Source organism: Botrytis fragariae, assembly GCF_013461495.1.
Source record: "Botrytis fragariae strain BVB16 chromosome Unknown tig00000112, whole genome shotgun sequence".
Lineage (NCBI taxonomy): Eukaryota > Fungi > Ascomycota > Leotiomycetes > Helotiales > Sclerotiniaceae > Botrytis > Botrytis fragariae.
The window spans coordinates 457,962-480,462 of NW_023500997.1; the positions used below are offsets into that span (position 1 = coordinate 457,962).

Genomic DNA, 22,501 nt, shown 5'->3' on the forward strand with positions numbered 1-22,501 from the left:
TGACACCTGCAATTTCATCAGGGTAAAGCGTCCAAAAGTGAATTTTGTATTGATGCGCCATCGCAGGGCGAGCGTACTAACTCATGTCCAAGTAGCAAGTAGATTCTCATCGAAATTCCAATCCAATGAATTTAGCAAATCAAAATCTGCAATCATAGGTGGGAAATTCATCGCTTCTTCTAATGATCCAGGCTGGAAATAGGTTGCAGTGGCACCTTGATCTTGCTGCATAACATCACCATTCATGTTGTTGTATGAGGTATCAGAATTATTCATAGGACCGTTGCAATTGGTATCTGAGACTATTTGGGAGTTAGAGTTGAAGAAATTGGAAGCAGGAAAGTGGAGAGGGGGGTTGGGGAAAACTTGCTAATTTTTACAGTCGCGGGAGGATTAATTGTTTTTCTCCAACGTAGAAAGCAATCATGAACATGGCTTATAGACATTCTAGATTGAATTTTAATATCTATAGGGGAAAAGTCCTCGCGTCTTCGATTCAAATCCCCTGACCCAGCACTCCTCCACATTCTGGCGAGAGCCTCAGCGATGCGATCCGAGAAGTCATTTGTAGCTAAACTTGTGGATCTCAATGCCAAGATCGCAGCATTGAAGAGGGATCTCCCTTGTGTGCTATCGAATTGCATGGCATATGTACTGTTCAATATCTTTAGGAGGACACATGATGCGCATATCAAGTTTTTGAGAATGTAATACGAGCAATAAGGAAGGATTGCTTCTGAATGAAGATCGTAGTCGAGAAGTGCTTGAATAAATCTTGTGGCAGAATTATATGCCGAAGAAAGGGCCGCTAAGTGGTTTGGTGAGAATTCGGGGACATAAAATGCAAAGGTGTGCAAATGAAGTCGAGCGGCAAGTAGGTATAACTTATTAAGTGCTAGAATTGTGAGCCGTATGGATAAGAAAAGATTATTGCCAAAGAAGGTACTTACATGAGAACGTAACACTCTCGGACTCTAATTGTTGATATTGATGTTCGAGCATGTTAGTCATTGAAATTTGTTCATCGATATTGGATAAGACTCCTGTTACTTCGGAGCTATTTCCATATAATGTTTTCGAGACTTTCTGACAAAACTTCTCAATCTTTAATCGTTGTTTGATGCCTGGTGGAAGGATTTCGGAATCTTGTTCAAGGCCATCTCCAAGTCCCCAATCATAGATGGTTATTGTGGGTTGGCCATTCGCAGTCGAAACACTGGATGTTATATTAATTTTTCAATCCGTGATGATGGAATTAGAGCCAAACCTTTGAGAGACAATATTACATAAAGCCCACGTTAATTTCCTATCACTCAATTCAGCTTCCGAGACATCTCTTGTCTGCTTAAGAAAATCTTGTGCATGGCGGGGTCGATGCATTCCAGTTTGGAGAGAAATCTGCATCATAATTCCACTCAACATCCAGGTCGGATCCAATTCACTCAGTCCCATAGTAGCTGAAGCTTTATCATTTCTACTCTTGGTAAAGCCTCTTATTAAAGGTACAGGCCAAGTACATAACAATGCCAGAGCTTTTATAGAAGACGCTCTTTGAGGCATATCAGATATAGAGTTCCACAAAGATTTCATGTATGCTTTCGACAAGTTGAGTACCAAGGTAGGATCTTGGGGGTAACGTCTAGCTGATACAAGAACGATCCCCCATCCAAGTACTGGGTCTTGAGCAAAGGTCTGATCACATGTTTGAGTAGGATCCAGAATGGGACATATATGATGATATCGCGAAAAGTACCTGCATGGGAAAAATGAGCTTGAGTTCCGGGGCAGCTACAACATGAAGAGAGACTCAACTGATCGAACAGAAAGGAAAGTTGTTCACCGGTTACTAAGATATCATCAATCCTCTGGTCTTTTGGTTTCGAATCTGTAGAAGACGACGCGTTGTTTTCCTTTCCAAAATTATCAGGAGAATTTGCTACAGCAAGTAGTGCTGCTTGTTTTGCGACCAATTCTTTTAGCTCCTCTATTTCCTTCTGCATTTCCGCATGTTTGCTGCATAATTATTAGTACTATATCGCTTGAATATGAGTTGTGATCTTAACATACTGTCTCTTTGCCACTCTCTTGAAATCAGAGTCTAGTTTGCATTCGATGCCAAGACGGGTACATCTACAACAAGGCTTGAATGGATCCTTTTCAACATTACAACCAAGCTAGAGGTACGAGTCAGTAAAATAAATACACCGGATGTCGCGAACACTTACTTTCTGTTGCCTGCATTCATTACATGACTTTATAGAGTTTGGTATCTTGTGTGGTCGCTCCATTTGGTCACGAGATCTTTTTCCAATGCTCGTGTGAGATATCGTATCATCGGAATGAGGATGATCTCCGTCATCTCTGATACTATTAGGGGTCATATTTCATCGGGCCTTTGGTTCCTCCTATTATGTAAATCGTCCGACGTCGTACAGGGAATTGGGCAAATTGCATTCTGATGTTGAACATTGAGAAACGTCAGATGAAAAGTCGAGTGAATGTAGCTTGAAGAACGGTTGTGGCGCAAACATTTGCATTAGTCATAGTTTAGTCTGTGGCTGAAGACTTACCGGGCTTAGTTGTCGAATTACAGGGCTTGATCTCTAAAACAAGCACTGCACTCCGCTAGTCCACTATCAGTCCCCCTGTTGTGGGGAAGAGCCCAGAACATACATTTCATTGCCCATGAGCTGGGATTAGTTTCTAATATCATCGCTCAGAAAGACAACTAGCCGATATGTCATAGAACCGAATATAAATCAAGCTGACATTGACGATACATGGCAAGAATTGAAGGGCTGGGCGGGATTTCGATGTTTGTGAATGCTACTATAGAGCACAATGAACATTTTTTGTCTAGTTGGGTGGATTAGTACCATGTCAAGTCTTTTTTCGAAAATGATGTTAGATATCTCCTGAAATAAGCTTGATCGATTCTATCCACAAGAGATTGGCTTTGAAGCAGAGCTCAATTGAGTTCTTCAGAAGTTTTCAAATATTGGTAATAGGAAATGGACTCGGAGCTATCTCCGACAGGGGAGGTGTGACTATCATGTACAGACGACGATCTTCGTCACACTTGCTGATAACTCCTTCCCTTGCTAACACAAACCTTCTTTGACATTTTCTTCGTATTACACCTAGGCCAACAAGCTTACAATATGGTGATCCAAAGCGTCCTAGTAACCGGTGGCCTCGGCTTTGTTGGCTCGGCCATTGTCGATGCACTGCACAAAAAGTACCCTTCTAGTTTAATCAAAATCTTGGACATTAGTGAAGATACCTTCGAATGGAGAACTAAGTCGAAATACCCACCAAACATCAGTTTTGTGGCGTGCGATATTCTTGATACGGAGAAACTAATAGGTGTCCTTCGCTACACCAAGCCGGATGTCGTTATTCACACGGCCGGAATAGTTCCCCCGTTGAGCGAAAGATACAATCGCAGGATAGAGGAGCGAATACTAAATGTGAACGTCGAGGGAACTCGTAACATCTTGAATGCTACGAAAAATGCTGGGGTAGGTGTGTTTATTTACACAAGTAGCTGTTGCTCTGTGGTTGATGATTGGGCGCATTCTTATCCAAACATTGATGAACGGTGGCCGACGGCGAAAAGGTCATCAATATATGGCGAATCAAAGGTAGTGAAATTCTGAAGTGGGAAATCAATTTACTAATTCGAATAATAGGCAAAGGCAGAAAAAATTGTTCTAGCAGCAAATTCCACTACGTTCTCAACATGCATCCTTCGACCATCAGTCATCATGGGTCCGGGTGACGAACAGCTCATTCCCCCTATACATGCATGTATAGCGAAAGGAGAGACCCCCTTCATTATCGGATCAGCTGATAATCTCTGGGATATAACCTACGTTACAAATGTCGCGGATGCTCATGTGCTTGCGTCTGAAAATCTCCACTCACACACAGCAACCGCTGCTGGTGAAATCTTCTTCATACAAAACAACACGCCAATCACATTCCGAGATTTTAGCATAGCTGTATGGAAAGAGTTCGGGCATATCCCGCCTTACGAAGTAATGATACCGCAAGGTTTGGCTTGGGTAGCCGGCCTTTTGGCAGAAGCTGCCTCGTGGTTAACTGGTTCGAAAGAATCTACCTTAAGTAGAGGCAGTGTGAATGATGCTTGTGCTATTAGATATGCAAGTGGCGAAAAGGCGAAACGAATCCTGGGATACGAAGCAAAAGTGGGTTTGGAGGAAGGCATCCGCTTGAGCTGTGAGGCGTATAAGAAGAGACTTGCGAGTCAAGAGAAAAAGGCATGACGCATAGTCACTGTTGATTGCAGCTCATGGTTAAGTTTAGAGAGATTGGTGATAAGAGTCGTGGCATAAAATATAGGTATGTAGATGTAAATGGCAATAGTTGTTGAATCTAGGAATTGACACAAGTACAATACATTGTACTTAGGCAATCACATGACAAGCTGGTGACCTCGTGCTCAGCTCCAGATATTGGGTCATAACCTCCACAAATTAATCTAACACTATTGACTTTCATTTTTCCCTCTGTTTTTCTTGTATTGTTATACGTAGCATAGAGTATCGTCGTGCGGCTTTCGCGTCTTCGGCTCAAGTCAAACAATCTTGACATGTCTCACAAGCCAATTTGATAAAGGAGCTTCTAGGGTTAGCCTTCTTTTCATTGTATCGCTCCTCTTACCGCAGGTTCTCTGTGAAGTAAATTGTTGCAGCCAGCCAATATCTAGACTATGCTTTGCGTCGACGCAGATTGCAGTGATATGACTGCACGCGGACGCGTTTTTCCAACACTCTTAGTAGTATTCGCAAATCTGTGATTTGAACTACTGATTGAAGCCAACAGCTATTCGATTAAGTATCGCATTTTGGGCGTCGTTCTGAAGGAAGACTATAAATGTTCTGCGAGCGACGTCGTTATCGATTGCGAATGTGGTGCACACACTGTGGGTTTAGGGATATTAACGGCAATATGACCTTGCAAGCCCCTGGAATGAGCTCCACAAAACAAGCTCAGAAACCAAACCTTCTCTCAACGTCGCGAAAGATAATTGATAAAGATGGTTTATCTCTCATTCTACCCAGGAACCGCAATGAAGACCATATATGGAATCATAATCCTGGTTTCGAGATCGCGGTTATTGAGCTGACGAATGTGTTCACCACGAGTGAAGTATTTGCACATCCTCAAATATAACCTGATTATCAGTCTGCCTTTTACAAATGCCTTCGGATATCAGAGAGGGCCCGTAGAGTCTCGTGAGTTCCAGGTGAGAATTGTGCTCTTTAAGCGTGGTCAATACCTGTCTCGAGCCTCGAATATCGTCTAGGGTCAAGATTCAAACCACGGGGCTTGATACCTGCTGAGATACAGTGGAAATGTGTTTACCTCACAAGTGAGGGAATTGGATTAGGATCGATATGAAATAATCAACACCGGAGGGACCAGGTAATCGATTGTATCAAAGAGATAACTAACTGAATGACATGGCCCATTCACAATTTCCAAGCACTCTCCAAGTTGGTGTGATTCACCACTTGTAAGACATCGCTGGTAGGACCATTTCCCGATACCCAAGAAAATATTAACAGGACCTAGGTATTTACAACAGTATATACAAGAAAACATGTACTGAAATATGCGAACCTCCCACATCCCCATAAACAATCGCCAATCCTCACCGTCTTCTACTGCCAAACCTGAACATAATTGATCAACCAATAAGCATTAGTGAACGCGCTCGGATTCTGCGCAACATAAGCCTGACAAGTCGAAGCCGCACTAGCACAAGATCCTGAAGACCAAACAGATCCCGCCCACGTTCCACAGAAAGTTGTATCAAAGACGATATTCTGACTTGCAAAAGACTTGTCAAAATTACAACCACTACCACTGAAGGTTGCTAAGGGGGTTCCCAAGAACTGACGTCAATATCTTTAGCAGTGATATCAGCTGGAATGGAACCTCGAGGCCAGAACCAGACATAAATGCCAGTGCTAGCCCATTGCATGGCATAGACTCCACCACCAATTGCATTGAAGCCGGTGCCATAATTCTGGGTGTTCTGATTTCTGTGGTTAGTGTATCCAACATTTCGTGATTGGATGTTTGTTGACATACCGATGTAGCAACACCGCATCCAGTACCCGCATTGTCTTGATTACAATTTGACGTTATAGTGGTCGTTCCACTCTGTGAATTTGCGTTGCTGACTGTACAGCCAGCGGCGGTGTGAAGTGTTATCGTATTAGTTGTGCCAAGGTTGACTCCCTCGATGATATCGATTTCTCTAAATATTCTTTAGTAATCTCATTGCCAATTTGGAAACGCTGGAAACTAACCCACTATTTGGCCAATTCGGACCAAACATCCAAAAGGCAGGCCATATACCACAAACCCCACCAGGCATGTGCTCGATATCTGCTATGAAGACGCCTTGTCTGGTCAGCTTTCTCTCCATCCATGTGAAGGATCATTATACCTTCACCCCATGCTTGGTTACTGGTCAATCGCACACTTTCTCGTCCTCCACTTGGATTAAGTGTCGTATGATCCACTCCCAAGTATACCTGATTATTTGCTGTTGATACTAGCCCGGCTTCTTCAGCAGCAGCAAGTGGTTCATATACCACATATCCAGCTGTTGGATCAGCTGCGGTAAAGAAAGTAAAATCACTGAAGAAGTTGGCTGCGTTGTATGTGGCTGCGAGGGAATATTGGGCATTTATAGTAGAAAGGATCGAAAGGAAGTAAACCCCAAGTGACAAGGAGGACTTTGAGCTCATCATGATGACTTGGAGACGAAAAAAAAAGCTATATACAAGAAGTAAGAAGAATAGTGACCAGACGTGTCCTCTCAAGTTCCATATCTATGGTTTTATACATTTTCTTTACCTCTTGTTAACTTCCCCATGCTCAAATCAACAACGCGACAGAAGCAAATGATAACCATGATACACTCGCTCATTTGCTTCAATCCAAATTCCATAAGATGAAGTTACCAGGGACCATCAATACCAGCACCAAGCATTCGGTCCTTCTTGCGCGGCTCTCCAGCATGCCACTATCATTGGAATTCACATGACAGGCAATTCTTTGATCATCGGAGATGAAACTCAAATCACTTGTACAATAGGAAAGTCAACGCCTACGCGTCCAAAGTGTCTGATGTTACATTCTGTATCTTGTGAAGGATATCTCCACACTTCACATGCATGAAAAAGGAGAACCGAATCTTTGCGCGAAGGATGTTTGCCTTTTCTTATTTCTTTCTGCTCGGAGAAAAAGGGTAAACAGAGTTTATCTGCAAGCGGGATTACCGCAATTCCAAAGATCTTGTTGCCATCTCTATCTGTACCACATGAGCCACAGGCACGGAGTTACAAGGCTGCATGACTAGAAAATTCTACCGAAAGGATTCAGCCGAAATGGAAAACTTGTGTAAGGATAGTGATAACATTCCCGGTACATAGTTCCTCGCACTACCATCGCAGTTTGAGATGATTCGAGAAGTGCGGAGATTGCTCGTCCCAGAGTCAATACTCCTAACTATTACAAAGATTCCAGATTGGTGGACTCCCTAGAAGAGAATTTCGCACTTGCGACAGACCCTTGTTGCATTTTCTATCTGCCTTGTGATTTCCGGGGGAGACAGGGGGAAGTGAACGCCTCCAGGGGTAAGTAAACTTCTAGCCGCCTGACATATCCGGGGTAGCTCGGTAGATCTGCATGATTTTTTCCACTTCTACACATGCCGAAAGCTGATTTTCTTCTAATCTACGAGTCGGGGATTTGAAAAGATCGATCTTCAGGTACTGTAGAACCTTGATGCTTAAATTTATAGTTATCTTAGAAAGGCCGACGAGAGATTACAAATGTTTGAGGAACAAAATGGTAACGTTACACATTACTCATATTGACCAATCCGATATCGACTTACACTTGCGTCGGCTTTAATGACAAAGTCAACCATATCACATTGTAGCCTCCCATGTCTACCTCATAAATGAAATGTGTCTTCATGGAACCTCATGTCCAATGCCTTCTATTACGCTACAAAACATACCGTCCACTGCACTGCCAAATAAATCCCAAAAAACCCCTGGCACATTTCTCAGCATATAGAATCATCTATGTTCTCTTTATGAGCCATACAAAAACAGGCTTCTCGAGTACCTCCTACCCCCACAGAAGTGGCATTGAACACCAGGATTTCAATATCCCCTTCCAGACCCAGACGTAAGAAATTTATTCCCCCCTCCAGCATCCAAAGACTTCATCCCATCCCATCCCATGCATACTTTTTACATGCAGCTTCCTTCCCTATACGAATGCTTCTTATCAGTCAACTCAATCATCAGACGGGTACTTTTCAACAAACCATTCAGCCCTTTATTTCTCCACGAAATTTTGCAAGCCTTCAATCGCTTCGCAGGGGTAATACAGGCAGTAATGATGAACTTAAGAATTCGAGACTGCTAGTTTCGAGTAACTTGTTAGGAGGACAAAGGTACAATTTAAGAAACACAAATGTGATGACAGACTTGCCTAAACCAACTAGTTGCAGTTCTTGTGGAGTTCTGCTAATATACAAAATGTTCCATAAAACGAGCAAACACATTTCAGCCCCAAAAATCTTTCACTCATGACTACATAATCAATCACTTTCGAAAAACTAAGATTATTCTTTGGTTATTTAATTCATTTCCATCAAAGCTGTAACTTTAAGCTACCTGATTTCCCACGCAAAAGATATTTCCCACCCAACCCGCAAACCCCGCATCATATATACAAGTTTTTAAAGTATCCGGCCATTTAATTCATCAACATCATAAACATTTACCACCAATCACCGTGGTTGTGCATAGCACTAGCAACCTTGACGAATCCAGCAATGTTGGAACCAGCAACCAGAGATGGGTATTCGCCATCCTTTGCCTCGACGTACTTCTTGGCAGTCTCCAATCCGTTCTCGAATGCATTCTTCATGATATCCTTGAGCTTCTCATCAACCTCCTCTTGAGTCCAGCTGATACGAGCACTGTTTTGTGCCATCTCAAGACCGGAAACAGCGACACCACCAGCGTTGGCAGCCTTTCCTGGTGCGTACCAGATGGCCTCACCCTTCTTCTCCTTGCGCTCAGCCTCAAAGACATCAATGGCCTCTTGTGTGCAGCCCATGTTGGATCCTTCAGCAATGTATCTAGCACCGCTGGCAACGAGAGCCTCAGCCTCTTCTTTGCTGACTTCGTTTTGGGTAGCACATGGAAGTGCAACATCGACCTTGACGTGGGTCCATGGTCTGGAACCCTCGATGTACTTGTATTTTCCTCCGTGTTCGAAAGCGGTGAGAGATTGTCTCTTGAGCTTCAACTCGGCGATCTTTCCAATGTCTTCTGGGGTGAAGTATGCATCTCCTTCAGCGATCAAAGAACCTTGAGAATCGGAGAGGGATACAACGGTGGCACCAAGCTCAATACACTTGAGAGCGGCGTATTGGGCAACGTTTCCGGATCCGGAGATGGCAACGCGCTTTCCTTGGAATGAACCTTGGCCAGCATATTGGATCATGTGGGCGACGTAGTAGACGAGACCGTAACCGGTAGCCTCAGGTCTGATCAAAGATCCACCCCAGCTTCCTCCCTTTCCGGTAAGAACACCCTCCCATTTGTTTTGGATGGCCTTGTAGGCACCGAAGAGGAAACCGATTTCTCTTCCTCCAACGTTGATGTCACCAGCTGGGACATCGGTGTCGGCTCCAATGTGCTTGCTCAATTCGCGCATGAAAGAAACGCAGAATCTGCGGATTTCGTTGTCGGATTTGCCTTTTGGGTCGAAGTCGGCTCCTCCCTTACCACCTCCGATGTTCACTGTTGAGAATAATCGTCAGCATTTTATTCTTGATTCATATCCGCTTTTATCAAACCGAAGAGTTGTGAATGGTTTAAACTTACATCCGGTCAAAGCATTCTTGAAGATTTGCTCGAAACCCAAGAACTTCAAAACACTGAGATTGACGGTAGGGTGGAATCTCAATCCTCCCTTGTATGGTCCGAGAGCGCTGTTGAATTGCACACGGTATCCGCGGTTGACTTGGACTTGGTTCTTGTCATCTTCCCAGACGACACGGAATTGGATAACTCTTTCTGGGATGGAAACGATCTTGAGGGCGGTACGGTATTCTGGGTTCTTCTCGAAGAGGGTGGAGTTCTCAAGAGTTGAGGCAAGCTCTGAAGAATTTTTGGTTAGTCATTTATTGATATGTGAGGGCGCACGAGGAGGCACAAACCATTGTAAGCTTGCTCGAACTCAGGCTCAGATGGAAGGTTAGACATGATTATTATTGTGGTTGTTTGGGTATCAAATGAAGAAAGTGGCAATATGAACGTTAAGTGAAAAAGAAGAATAGAAGTTTGTAGATTGAGTAAAGCAAGCAGCAAGACTGAAGGGAAGAGAGACCTTTTTGTATCGAGGTGGGGTGGATTAGAGTCTACGAACTAGTAACACTTTGGTGCCGGTTCAGGACCCATTGAATATTCGATGAAATGTGCTAATAGATTGTCTAGCTAGGTGAAGCCTTGTATGTACATCCATGCCTCCAGTATTTTTTTGTGGCTCCGATATTGGAGGTTCGGATAGAGGGGAGGAGGGGTGAAAAAAGTAAATGAAGTTGGATGACTTGATAAAGATTTTCCAATTGCATTCTTCCTGTCAAATCAATAGATCTCACTCAATCTCTTGCATAATTCTTTTTACTATGAAAATGATCGTCTGTACCGTGAAAATTCTCATTCTGTCAGCGGAATTGCATGTTCCATGAGAAAATTGAAGAAAATCTGATACATGACGTGACCCCCTCCACGCCGTGATCGGTCGTATCGTTACATTGCAGATTGTATGGCTGAAGCTCTCATCCCACTTGATATTTGGTGTATCTGCGTGGGACCATGGAGATACGTCGAAATATCAAATCTAATTGATCCTTTGCTTTATCCACCCCCGTTGATCTAACCAAAATCAGGATAGTCTCAGGAAGTTTACCCTTTCCTTCTCTCCTCTTCTCTGGATCTTTACTTTTACTGGATACCTGCAAAATCCCGACAACGGAAAATCATCCCGTTTTGAAGATTATTCAACTCCAACTGAAAGCAGAGAAGGAGAGAGGTTGAAATCGACCAATGACATGTTATATACGGTGTCACCGATGAATCAAATAGAAATTCTTATCGTACATCTCCTATTGGTCAATACGCATATAGATTGACAGCCCAAGCTTTCACGTACCCGGAATCTTGCATTAGCATGCTCGGCAAACTTTTTCTAAATGCAATGTTGAGGCATGTATGGCGCATGCAAAGGTCCCTAGCCACGCTGGGGTAACTATCAAGGATAGTTAACTCTTTGATGAAGATGCGAGATGGAAAAATGAAAGCCCCCGCGCATCCCAAACCAGGCAGCCAGGCGTCCAGGATAAAAATGTTACAATACATTTCCCCGAGAGTTCCCAGTCTTCCTACATGTCCCGAAGTCTTGGAACTGTACCCATGAAATTATTTGGTAATACTTCATTTTGTTCCTGCAGAAGCGTAACAACTTCACTGTGCCACCTCACCCTCATATGGATTTTCTTGCGGCAATCGCTTACCTCGACTCAACACTTCGTAAAGCATTACAATATATCCGACGAAGGTGGCTCAAGGTGGATGCCAATGTTTCGAGTGTTCTTGGTGAAGATAGGAACAAAGATTTGTCAAAGTTGTGATGAATCCTTTCGTTAATCGGAATTTTTCCGGTATCGGATGAGGGGTAATTTATGAGGGAGATGGGGAGATGCGTGGTAAATATTATAGGAATCCCCCGAAAATAGAACAAGGACATTTCAGTCTCGACTCCATCTTTGATTTCATTTTACAAAATCGCGGAGATGTTTCATTCTAGAAGAACAGCGCAACTCCATGGTTGGTCGCAACCTTCATCAATATTTGGTGTACAGTGAGCCAAAAAGTAATGAAGGGGCTTTAGCGATTATGTCTGTACGGGAGTTGAAGGCAAAGCAGAATGCTTCACTCTTCAGGAGAAGGTAAAATTGGGTTGATGGGACAAGATTCCTGATATGGTTCTTTTTTCGATCATGAATATTGCATTTAAGAACTGGTTCATTCAATACTAATATACTAATCAATCTAATTAATCCGCATCAGTAGGATCCCAATCTGTCACCAAATATTCATCTAAACCATCCATTTCTTTCACATCTCCATCCTCAATCTCAAAGCCATCAACATCGCCATTAGAAATGATTCTTTCCTTGGTTACACTCTTCGGCAACGGCACATAACCATGTTGTAAGGACCATTTTACCAATAATTGTGCGGGACTACACGAATATTTCTTCGACAAGGAGACGATCTTGGGATGCTTCATTCGTAATGCTCGAGCCAGAGGTGCGTACGCTTCGACTACGATACCGTTCGATTGACAGAACGAAGTAATGTCGGTTCGAGTATTGAATGGATGGACTTCGATTTGATTCACAGCAGGGATCATTCGTGGCTTGGAATCGAGTATTTCTTGTAACTATTGGGGAAAAAATGTTAGCCTCGTGTCTGCGACTAAACGGAGAGAAATTATACAATATTTAGAACGTCGAGACGAGGGATACGCCGACCAAATCCAGGAATATTGGACCGATCGAGAGGAACTATTCAAATGTGTACTTGGAGATTGTTGGAAAGAGGACCTGGAAAACAAGAAACTTACATGTTTTACACCATAATTACTCACACCACCAGCCCTCACCTCTCCATCCGCAATAGCATCCTCTACCGCTCTCCAACATTCCAGTCTACGCTTTTTTCCGCCATACGGACTATGCAATAGATATAAATCAATATAATCCAAACCACTTCTCTTCAGACTATCCTTTACGGCCTTCCTTGTAGCATCATAACTTGTGTTTGTTTTTAATTTTGTCGTGAACCATAAATCCTCTCTTTTGACATTTTGATTGGCATTCAAATATTTGTTGATTGCTGAACCAACTTGTGACTCGTTCGCATACCATTCAGCAGAATCAATTGCGAGATATCCTGCTGCGAGAGCGTTTGATACGGCGGTTTCAGTTTCTCGTCCAGAGGTCATGTAAACACCGAGATGAATACGGGGCATTTGTACGCCATTATTGAGGGCGATGGTCTTGCTTAAAGATGATGGGACAGGCATATTGGTATATGTATAGATTATATGTAAAGAGACTGTGAGGTTTAGTAGATTTGGAGTTGTCGAAGCTACTTAAACATTGAACAAGAGGGGGACAAATATAAAGCGGTCAAACATGGCAAAATGCATCAGCCAAAAACATTATCGATGACGTCGAGTCATTTGACCTCCTTCCTTTCCTGGAAATCATACTGAAAATAGCGACTTCAGCTGGCCTGGTATTCACATAACGTTAACGAAATCACGATATAAAAAGATAATACAATCCCTCTTGCCATATTCAGTTCACACCAAATAAATATATAAATAATCTTCAACATGCCAGACCAAGCATCCATAAACCGATCTCTCAATACCATTCGAACTGAGCTCGAATACTTGCAACAAAGTGGTGCTGTTGCTCCAGCTCAATTCCAATCAATTATGGCACAACTTCCTGTAAGTACTCCAGTATTTTAACAATCTTTCCATATAGCCGTGTCTCTCAGTGTACCCTTCCGTTTGTCAATCGTTCTTACATCCCGATAACCGTGTAGACTCGAAGTCCAGCTATACTAATGCCAAGAACAGCAAGGAAATGGTCAACCATCCCAATACATAGATCCTCGATACAACCCAAACGGTGGCTTTAACCCAAGTAAAATGAGCCAAGAAGCTCAAGATCCAAGTCATCCCGCACATCCTCAAAATCCTAAGGTATGTCTCATGAGCACCTAGTTTACGATGCAAAACTAATCAAAGATAGCATCACGAATGGGCAAAGAAGATGGCTACGAAGTTCGGTAACGCAGCAGTGTTTGGTGCAGGAGCGACGTTTGGTGGGGATTTGGTTAATGATGTTATGAGAAAGTTTTGAGGGATGGGGTTAATTGCTTAGAGTCATAGAATAATTATATTTGACGGTTGAATTGAAGTGAAGTAAGATCGTTGTGATCTTCTAGCAAGTATTCCCTTCCCAAAATTCACGCGGATGTATGTGCGCCTTGAGTAACACCAAGTGGTTAAATTTTTCATCGCTGATCCAAGTTACCAAGCTTCTTCTAGTGGAGACATTTCTCTCGTCTCACAATGAGCTGATAGACTTATATTAGATATAGGGGATTATCTAGGTACGGCAGGTGAGCCCCCGAATACAGGTGGCTTCCTTCTGAGCCTTCGTAATCACGTGACTATAGTCACAACAACAAACCTCCTCCCAATGCATAGACCCCAATCGCAGTCTCGGACGGTTCCTTCATTTCGTTTCCTCCCAGTACAGTGGCTTGTTCTCAGCAACCCATGCCTTCTCTGGCTGGCTACCAAATGGCGGTGCATACATTCCATTGACCTTCCATAGCCGACGCTCCGTCTCGTCAATGTGATATTCCCAGTTGTATCCTTTATTCTCAATGTGAGGTTTAAGCGCATCGTCAACTTTCGAAGTCCAATCCGCATAGTTTTTTGGGTCTTCCATTCGAACTGCGATATGATCGACTACAATCCGAATGAAAGGAGTGGTTGTCTGGTCCCCGCCAACGTACATGTTTACGTCTGAGACCTCCGTGAAGACAATAACGACATAGAAAGCGGGTAGACCGATATCAGTGTAGAGTTTGGTAATGTCCTGTGACAATGACTTTTTGGACTTCTCATCGTCAAATACATGTTTGGGGTGATAAATAACCCAAAAAGGCATTGTTCTTGATCAAGTATTTGAGCGATTGTGGACGTGAGTTATTCGAGAACAAGAGTATTGAAATGCGTGTTGAGAAAAGTTTTGCTGCAAGCTCTCATCCATCTCCTTTAACTTGTACGCGCCGATAACCTCGGTCAGATGAGATCAAAATGATTACTATTACCAGTCTTGTTATTAGGGTCGTCTTGACTGAATAGGGATATTCAACTGCCGCCCGGACAAGAATACCGTGTTAAACTAATGGATGCGGGGTAAATATTGAAGGGTCAAATGACAGATCATATCTATTCGGTGATTACTATTCATCGTTCTGTAATTACTATTCATTGTTCTGGTGAGACATTGCCACGCTAGATGATAGGGTGATTTTATTCTAGCGAGATAATGCATCGATAAATTCATTTCGAAAGACACTATGCCTGCTACACCGAGTATCACAAATCAACAATTATGATCGCTTCTAGGATTCACTAGACTAAAGCCTATTCTTCGTAGATAGCTCTTGTATCCATATATGATTCGAGTTCTCATCAGTAATCACACCTGGTAAAGATAGTCCCGCCGAGGCTTGAAAGCACTCTAAACTCGGCAACGTCTCTCGGGAAATGATTCCAACTCTTGTACAGCACATAGGGTTCCATGGGAGATTGCTGAAGTAACTACCGGCGGCGTATGCGTTGTCAACTTTCTATTTCACCTGTCCCACCTTTATTAAGCCATGATCACTAATTCGAAAGTCCTCGGTAGTTTGATTGTTAGTCAGTTAAAGGAGACGAAGAAATATAGACTGCCTGCATTCGGCTCTACGCTGACGAATTTTTCTATAAAGATACTTCTAGTCCCTGAATCTCGGGTAAGATCGCTCAAACATTTCTGCTCGCTGCACCGAACCAACTTTCACCTGTTGCAAACCCAGGAAATCCAGCTCATCTATCTCTCCAGCATTCAAAAACAGCCATGCCTCTCCGTGCCAATGTCTCCACCGTCCCGCCAATTCCGTGGGAGTTGCCGAACACGGGCGGAAAGCAAGGAGGGATCTGGTCGCCAACATCTCTCACTCTCATCCATGGCGAAAAGGAGGCGCTTCTTGTGGACACTCCAATCACTATCCCCCAGACAGAAAAACTCATTGAGTGGCTCGAAAAGACAGTCCCAGAAAAGCGCCTAACAACCGTCTACATCACCCACGGCCATCCAGACCACTGGCTTGGCCTCTCCACCCTGAAGAAGAAATACTCGGACATACGCATACTATCGACGGCAGCCACCTTGGAGCATATGAAGTACGATGTCCGCCCAGTTTCTTTGAAAATGTCTGGGGAGCTATGTTCCCCATCGGTCAGATCGATACCGATTTGGTGTTTTCAGAGGCATTCCCTGCGAGCGGGAGATTCAATATCGAAGGCCATGAGTGTCACGCAATTGAAGTGGGCCATTCTGACACAAGAAATTCAACCATTCTCTGGGTGCCGAGCCTCAAACTCGCCCCGTGTGGAGATGTTGTGTATGGAGATGTGCACCAGATGTTGGGTGAGGCAAACACGACAGAGCTACGTAGTGAGTGGATCTCGGCCATCGAGAAGGTTGAAGCTTTCGGCCCTGAAATCGTGATAGGGGGGCATCGGATGAGCGGGGAGGTAGCCGGGGTACTCCACTTGGCTGCAACAAAGCGATACATTCAGCAATTCGAAAAGCTTCTCCCGACTTGCAAGAGTTCGGACGAGCTCCAAGCAAAGATGGAAGAGCTATACCCGGATAGATTTAATCCCAACGTCCTAAAATGGGGTTGCAATGTTGCCTTTGGTCTACCAATGTTTGAGGGATTGTAAGCAGTGTTCCTGCAATCTCCTTCCGCCTCCCTCTTATCGGCTATTAGGAAGGAGTGGGGTGACACTTCCTAGACTGAGGGCCTCATTATGAGCAACCCTGACCGTCAGCTTTGAGAATTGTGTATAACTGTAGCGCTTCCCTCCCCTCTCTTCTAACTACGTTGTTAAAACTTTACATAAACGAGAAGATAATTGATTCTACAGCAGCTATTTCTGCAAATACATTGACTGCACTAAGACCATGGCATATTCAATAGAATTCAGACAGCGAAAACCTTTCTCGGACTGGTGTGAGGTTATGAGGTCTAAACCCACAAAATAGAGACGTTTATGATCAAGATCAAGCTTGTGGATCCCAACAAAAAGTGTACTCCACTGGCACTTGGATTGCGTCTGCCATGATTCTGTACAGACCCAAGAAGTCTCAAGGGTAGCGAGGGTGTCCGCTGTCAAGGTGAGATGAGAAGGAGGGAGGAAATTCCAAAAAGGGATTGGGGGTTGATCGAGCAAATGCCTCGGCGTCAAGGTAGCCTGTCAATATAATGGTCGGTCGGGTTCGAGTAAATGAGCCGACAGTCGTGTGAAGAATCGAGTTACAGAGATAGGGATAGAGGTGAAGGGAGAGTAAACTTCGAGGGTGCTTCGTGGGTGAGGAGATCGTAGTGAATGTAGAAGGTAGGGAGAAGATACGGGAATGGTCGAGCGTTCAAGGTTCAAGATCTTTACAAGAAAGAACATAGAGACAATAAGCGAAGGAGGAATGAGTGTAGAACTGAGGTGTAAAGTGGTGGTGCAGATGTGGAGGGCGGCGAGGGGATGGAGTTGTCATCGCTCTATGTGCATCGAGGCACGCGCGCTGCAGGCAGTGTTTGGCGAACGGTCGAGGCTATACAAAAGAGCGATCAAACCCACCGAATTCAGTAGCCCAAACCACAATCCTTAGTTGTTTAATACAATAAAAGCTGATTTCACGGCATGGTTAGTACTATGAATTTACCCGTTTTCGGATGTTTTCTGGCCGATTCAAGAGGAAGCAAAATGATCACATGAAACCTGAATGGACGTTTTATTTTCCACAAAAGCTCAAGCTGTAATGTGAATTGCATGCTCAACTATTCGAAAAAGAAGATGGATAACACAGAAGAAGCCTTTTTCCAAATCCAGAGGGTCCCCAGTATATATATCTAGCTACAATGGAAGCACAGAAATCCAAAGGGAAGAATACCAATAAAGTAGCATTGACCAGCATCAGCAAATCAAAGTGACACCACACCACATACAAACAAGGATTCCCATGTAACCTCTCATCCCCAGGCAGCAAGTTCCAAATCTCATCTTTCCGCTCCCGCGACCATGACCGAGACCATAGATATGGAAATGAACTCTGGATTATCATTCCCATTCTCACCTCGATGACGATGACGATGACGATGACGATGACGATGAACAAACATTACTTACATGCAAAAGAATGAGGTAATGAGACTTTTCTTTCCTTCTTCTATCCTTCTCCCTCCTTTCTCCCTGAGAAGAAATAAGAAATGGGCCGCTACAATGTAAGCATAAAAATACATTGGATAGAATTCGAATGCGGGGTTGCTGATACGTATGTATGTATGTATATCGAGGTAGAGAAGCTACGTGCCAACCTACCTACCTACCTGTCTACCTGTCTACCTGAGTTTTCGAGAGCGAGTCTAGGGATTGAGGCTAACAGTTTATCTGTAAGATCATGGAATACGAATCATGATCATAATAAGTACAAGGAAGGAGGGCTCTTTTGCTGCTCTACAAATCCCTTTCCTTCTCCCTCCCTCCCCCCTTCTTCCGTCGCCCACCTACACAACATATGATTCCGCGCGATTTCAAAATCCTGAACTTGAGATAAATGCTTCCATTCATTGGGTATATAATTCGCTAGAAGTGAGAATCTCATTTCCATTTCCATCTCTCTGCACCTCCTGATCTCCCATGCCAACATAAGAAGTATTTGCTACATACCTCATCATTCATTCATTCCCCCTCGCTAACGCCCCTCATGCAAAAGAAGAACCCAACACAACAAGAAAATCTCCCTCAGCTCCCTATGCAAATCTTGACCTTCCTCAGTATCCAAATCCATTCCCTCTATTCTATTAACGTACTATACAAGCACTTTCCCTTCCCCCTTCTTCCCTCAATATGCAAGCGTTAATCCCTTATCCCTATCCAATTTATCCACCAACACACTCAACGAACCCGCTGCTACTTTTGCCGACGGCGGAGCGCGAGCTGGGAAATCTACCAGAGCAACTCTTAAAGCTGCAATTGCTTGAACTCCATAGAGTTCTATAAATCTCTGTTCCCAGCCTTCAATCATCGATCTCAAAGCTGTATATTGTGTTGAAGAAGCTTCTTCCGTAGGTGTAGATACAATACTTGCCATTGCTCTCCAATAATATGTTGGTGGCCATGGATTTGTGAGTTTTACTTTCGAGAAATCCCGGAGAGAGATAGCTGCATATCCTGCTGCTAATCCAACCATTCTGTTGTTATGAGCTTGTTCGTCGATCCAACTTCCATCATCTAATCTTTGCCATCCTATTCGAGCTCTTCCCTCTTCCGTTTTATCATTTCCACGAAGTCCAAATACTACCGGTATAGAGACGCGCATTTTTGCCATTAGGATATCGATTAATGAAGTACCTCTCCATAAAAATTCATCTCTGGCAAATATCGAGACGGCAATAACGCCAACAGGATCTGCCATCTCTGGTCGAACACCTGCTTCATTAATAAATTGAGAAACGATAGATTTCGAGAAAAAGTTGAGAAGGTAAATAAATAGAGAGGGAAGTTGTTCTCCGTTATTTTGAGCTCCTTGTACAGGATTTGGTTTCGATACCATATAGTTGCTAGGGTCGATTCCTGGGGATTGTACCGTTCGAAGAGATTCTCCAAGCAATGTAACGATTTTGTTAATCTATCAAATATTAGTGGTCGTCCATATTAAGTGAGTGTGACCAAACTTACACACTCCCTATTTGCACCTCGTTCCCCAGTCAATTGTCCGACAGTTTGTCGAATTGCTCTTCGATAATCTCCCAACATTTTCTTGAATGGTATATTTTGTTTTCCTTCCGTTACCAAGTACTGCCGCAATTGTTTAAGATTTTTATGAATTTCAACATAACGTTCCACACCTGGTAGTAAATGATCCCTGGAAGAAGCTGATGGTTTTGAGGTAGGGATAGGTTGTTGTTGAGGTGTAGGTTGCGCGGATGGCTGCTTTGGAGGTTGTTGTGGTTGTTGTTGATTGTTCGAGAATCCATTTGTTTGCTGTTGAGGTTGAGGTTGAGGTTGAGGTTGCGAAAAGGCATTTCCTTGCTGGGGAGGTCTACTTTGACTTGTTTGTTGGCTGGGCGCGCCGAATCCCCCTCCCCTGTTATTATTCTGCTGCGGTGGCGGCTGTTGCTGCTGCTGCTGCTGTTGCTGTTGAAGAGGAGGTTGAGATTGATTCTGAAGCGGGTTCGAGGCCGTTTGTACAGGAGCTCGAGGAACTTCAGCTACTGGTGGAGGGGTAGGAGGTTTCGGAGGGACAATCGGTATTTTTCTTGCAGCTTCTTCCAATTCCCTCCTTTTTAATTCTGCCAATGCGCTCTGCCTTTCCGTGTTGACGCGATTTTCCTCAATCTTCAACCGCGTTTCTTCAATCCGCAACCTTTCCTGTTCAGCTCTGATCTCATGTTGGGCTCTGAGTTGTTGTTCATGTATGAGAGTGATTTGAAAGATACGCATAGCTTCGTTCCGCACCCTTTCATGTTCCAGTCGCGCGGCTTCGAGTATCCCATGATGCAACTCCTCGGTATTTCGATTTTCGAATCTTATATCGTGGTCGTAAACTGAAGGAACTGGTACGAAATTATAACTTTCTCTCAAAGCTTCATCTTCTTCATTAGAAGATTGATTGGTAGCCATTGTTCTGTTCGCTGTAGCATAAAGAGTGTCAAAAATGTCGGGAAGACTGAAAGAGAGATGTTATCGTAGTTTACCAGAAAATAGACAGGAGTTGCAGCTGTGAATAAAGATTGTCGGAGTTGCAAAAGCAATGCCTATAATATTGAATTAATTTGGAGGTGAATTATTGATAATCACATGACATTTGATATTTTGCCAAAGGCGGTGGCTTCGAGCTGCAGGAAGGAGCTATCCTGGAGTTATTAGCCGGTAGTCCACGGGCGCTTTTGGTGGTTTGCATGAACAGGGATTATATAAGCAGGGATTGATAGTGAAATGACCGAGAGGGATTGATGATGTTTCTATATTTAAGAGCTTGATGGTTGGCTGTAGAATTTCTCGATTTATTCATGATGTTTATGATCTGGAGCGCTGATTGATTCTAGGAAGGTGGCATGCATCCAATTGGGTGAATTGAGCCTCAGGAGTTTCAATTTGACTTTTTCTTTCTTACTTTCTGTCTTCCGAGGTCGTTTTCTTCTCTCGGTCGGTGAGGAAAGGACGTTCTAACCATAAAGCTACATCCACGTAAGAAATAAATGAATTCCTGGAGATACTAGGGGAGCACAGCAGGACAAGGGACAAGGTATCAAACAAAAAAGACTACTCGCTACTGACGGACACATAAAGACAGGATGGATATCAAAGAGGTTCAAAGCTTCCCAAGCTTCCCAAGAGGGGAAGGCTGTCATCAATGCGAGATATCTGGTCAGATACTTATTAGATCCTTCGGTCGTAGTCCATTCGGTACACATCTTGATATCATGCCATGCTAGGGCCCTGCCTTTCCCTCTACCTCTTCCGACAATGTGCATGTGCATGTGAGTGTAAATATGAATGAAGAGAAGAAAGAGTCACAAAGACGACGAGATATACATCAAATAGAATGCCCCAATCCCCTGTTCACCAATTTCATTTCCAGCATTGGTCAATTGAATCATTGGTTTCAGATTCTTTCACACCTGGATACGTTTGGGTCTCCGTGGAGTCCGGACGTACCTTTATTACAGTATTGCCAAGGGGGACGGATTCCCATATTAAGAGGTTCGACGAGTGATCGTGCGCAATTATACTCAGCTAGTACCTCCCTAGTAGCATGATGTGATGTTTATATATCGTAGCATGTTGGAACACTCTTTTCCAAGGAACGAGTGTAATTAAATATAAACTCTGACTTCATCATCATCATCATCATCATCACGATGATCAAATGGGAACGAATGCCGGTGCGTGAGTTGGGGGTTGATAAGGAGCAGTCGGTATCAAGTAGATATTAATAGGTAGGTAAGCAGATATACTCATCCCTAGTGATGCATGGGGTAACCGAGCATTGCAGATAAGTAAAAGTATGTTTTGTCGTCGTGTTGATCAATTTCCTTTGTATCTACTAGGTACTCACAATTCCAAGTGGACAGTTCCGCATCAGTTACTGGTGTAAATGGTTCACGCCGTTGACTGCCTTTTACATTCCTTTCAACCACTTGGTCAGATCTTACTTGTATGGGAAGGAGGGAGGAGGTTTCTTTGACCGTGTCAAACAGAGGATTGCTAATGAATGAAGAAATCAATGGAGCATGAAGCATGGAGCATGGAGAATGCAGAATCGAGATGGCACGTTGAACTAATAGTTTATGGTATAGATCCATCTAGCATCTATTACACAAACGAGCAGCTATTCACGAGAGACTTGTGACTAACCATATAAATATCACATCACAACTCCTCGCCAGTTTACCTGTTCCATCCAAGCCATCCGTCAAAAATTAGATCAACGCACGCA

General features: G+C 43.5%; 10 protein-coding genes across 10 annotated transcripts; 4 read left to right on the forward strand and 6 right to left on the reverse strand.

Annotated features, from left to right (window-relative positions):
* Positions 1–81: 81 nt before the first annotated feature.
* On the reverse strand, positions 82–2,381 carry Bfra_007698 (putative zn 2cys6 transcriptional activator protein; the record flags this gene model as incomplete). Its single annotated transcript, XM_037338069.1, has 7 exons — positions 82–302; positions 413–895; positions 951–1,216; positions 1,268–1,753; positions 1,822–2,013; positions 2,068–2,174; positions 2,226–2,381. 7 exons carry the CDS (start codon positions 2,379–2,381, stop codon positions 82–84), a joined length of 1,911 nt encoding a protein of 636 aa, XP_037190132.1.
* A 780-nt stretch (positions 2,382–3,161) lies between these two features.
* Bfra_007699 (putative nad dependent epimerase protein) lies at positions 3,162–4,289 on the forward strand (the record flags this gene model as incomplete). The annotated part of the gene is made up of 2 exons (XM_037338070.1): positions 3,162–3,521; positions 3,693–4,289. 2 exons carry the CDS (start codon positions 3,162–3,164, stop codon positions 4,287–4,289), a joined length of 957 nt encoding a protein of 318 aa, XP_037190133.1.
* Positions 4,290–5,062: 773 nt separating this feature from the next.
* On the forward strand, positions 5,063–5,427 carry Bfra_007700 (uncharacterized protein; the record flags this gene model as incomplete). The annotated part of the gene is made up of 3 exons (XM_037338071.1): positions 5,063–5,139; positions 5,212–5,261; positions 5,294–5,427. 3 exons carry the CDS (start codon positions 5,063–5,065, stop codon positions 5,425–5,427), a joined length of 261 nt encoding a protein of 86 aa, XP_037190134.1.
* Positions 5,428–5,690: 263 nt separating this feature from the next.
* Bfra_007701ia (putative glycoside hydrolase family 16 protein) lies at positions 5,691–6,791 on the reverse strand (the record flags this gene model as incomplete). The annotated part of the gene is made up of 5 exons (XM_037338072.1): positions 5,691–5,855; positions 5,930–6,067; positions 6,124–6,292; positions 6,345–6,426; positions 6,485–6,791. The coding sequence occupies 5 exons, from the start codon at positions 6,789–6,791 to the stop codon at positions 5,691–5,693; spliced, it is 861 nt and encodes a 286-aa protein (XP_037190135.1).
* Positions 6,792–8,841: 2,050 nt separating this feature from the next.
* Positions 8,842–10,383, reverse strand: Bfra_007702 (putative nadp-specific glutamate dehydrogenase protein; the record flags this gene model as incomplete). Its single annotated transcript, XM_037338073.1, has 3 exons — positions 10,292–10,383; positions 9,957–10,232; positions 8,842–9,872 (listed from the first exon to the last, which is right to left on the reverse strand). Exons 1-3 carry the CDS (start codon positions 10,335–10,337, stop codon positions 8,842–8,844), a joined length of 1,353 nt encoding a protein of 450 aa, XP_037190136.1. The 5' UTR covers positions 10,338–10,383.
* A 1,806-nt stretch (positions 10,384–12,189) lies between these two features.
* Bfra_007703 (putative aldo-keto protein) lies at positions 12,190–13,224 on the reverse strand (the record flags this gene model as incomplete). The annotated part of the gene is made up of 2 exons (XM_037338074.1): positions 12,190–12,579; positions 12,763–13,224. The coding sequence occupies 2 exons, from the start codon at positions 13,222–13,224 to the stop codon at positions 12,190–12,192; spliced, it is 852 nt and encodes a 283-aa protein (XP_037190137.1).
* A 315-nt stretch (positions 13,225–13,539) lies between these two features.
* On the forward strand, positions 13,540–14,141 carry Bfra_007704 (putative sh3 domain-containing protein; the record flags this gene model as incomplete). Its single annotated transcript, XM_037338075.1, has 3 exons — positions 13,540–13,659; positions 13,792–13,917; positions 13,967–14,141. The coding sequence occupies 3 exons, from the start codon at positions 13,540–13,542 to the stop codon at positions 14,075–14,077; spliced, it is 357 nt and encodes a 118-aa protein (XP_037190138.1). The 3' UTR covers positions 14,078–14,141.
* Positions 14,142–14,455: 314 nt separating this feature from the next.
* On the reverse strand, positions 14,456–14,896 carry Bfra_007705 (uncharacterized protein; the record flags this gene model as incomplete). The annotated part of the gene is made up of 1 exon (XM_037338076.1): positions 14,456–14,896. The coding sequence occupies one exon, from the start codon at positions 14,894–14,896 to the stop codon at positions 14,456–14,458; it is 441 nt and encodes a 146-aa protein (XP_037190139.1).
* Positions 14,897–15,853: 957 nt separating this feature from the next.
* Bfra_007706 (putative metallo-beta-lactamase domain protein) lies at positions 15,854–16,725 on the forward strand (the record flags this gene model as incomplete). The annotated part of the gene is made up of 2 exons (XM_037338077.1): positions 15,854–16,186; positions 16,240–16,725. The coding sequence occupies 2 exons, from the start codon at positions 15,854–15,856 to the stop codon at positions 16,723–16,725; spliced, it is 819 nt and encodes a 272-aa protein (XP_037190140.1).
* A 2,176-nt stretch (positions 16,726–18,901) lies between these two features.
* Bfra_007707 (putative gle1-like protein) lies at positions 18,902–20,682 on the reverse strand (the record flags this gene model as incomplete). The annotated part of the gene is made up of 2 exons (XM_037338078.1): positions 18,902–19,687; positions 19,738–20,682. 2 exons carry the CDS (start codon positions 20,680–20,682, stop codon positions 18,902–18,904), a joined length of 1,731 nt encoding a protein of 576 aa, XP_037190141.1.
* Between the last annotated feature and the right edge of the window lie 1,819 nt (positions 20,683–22,501).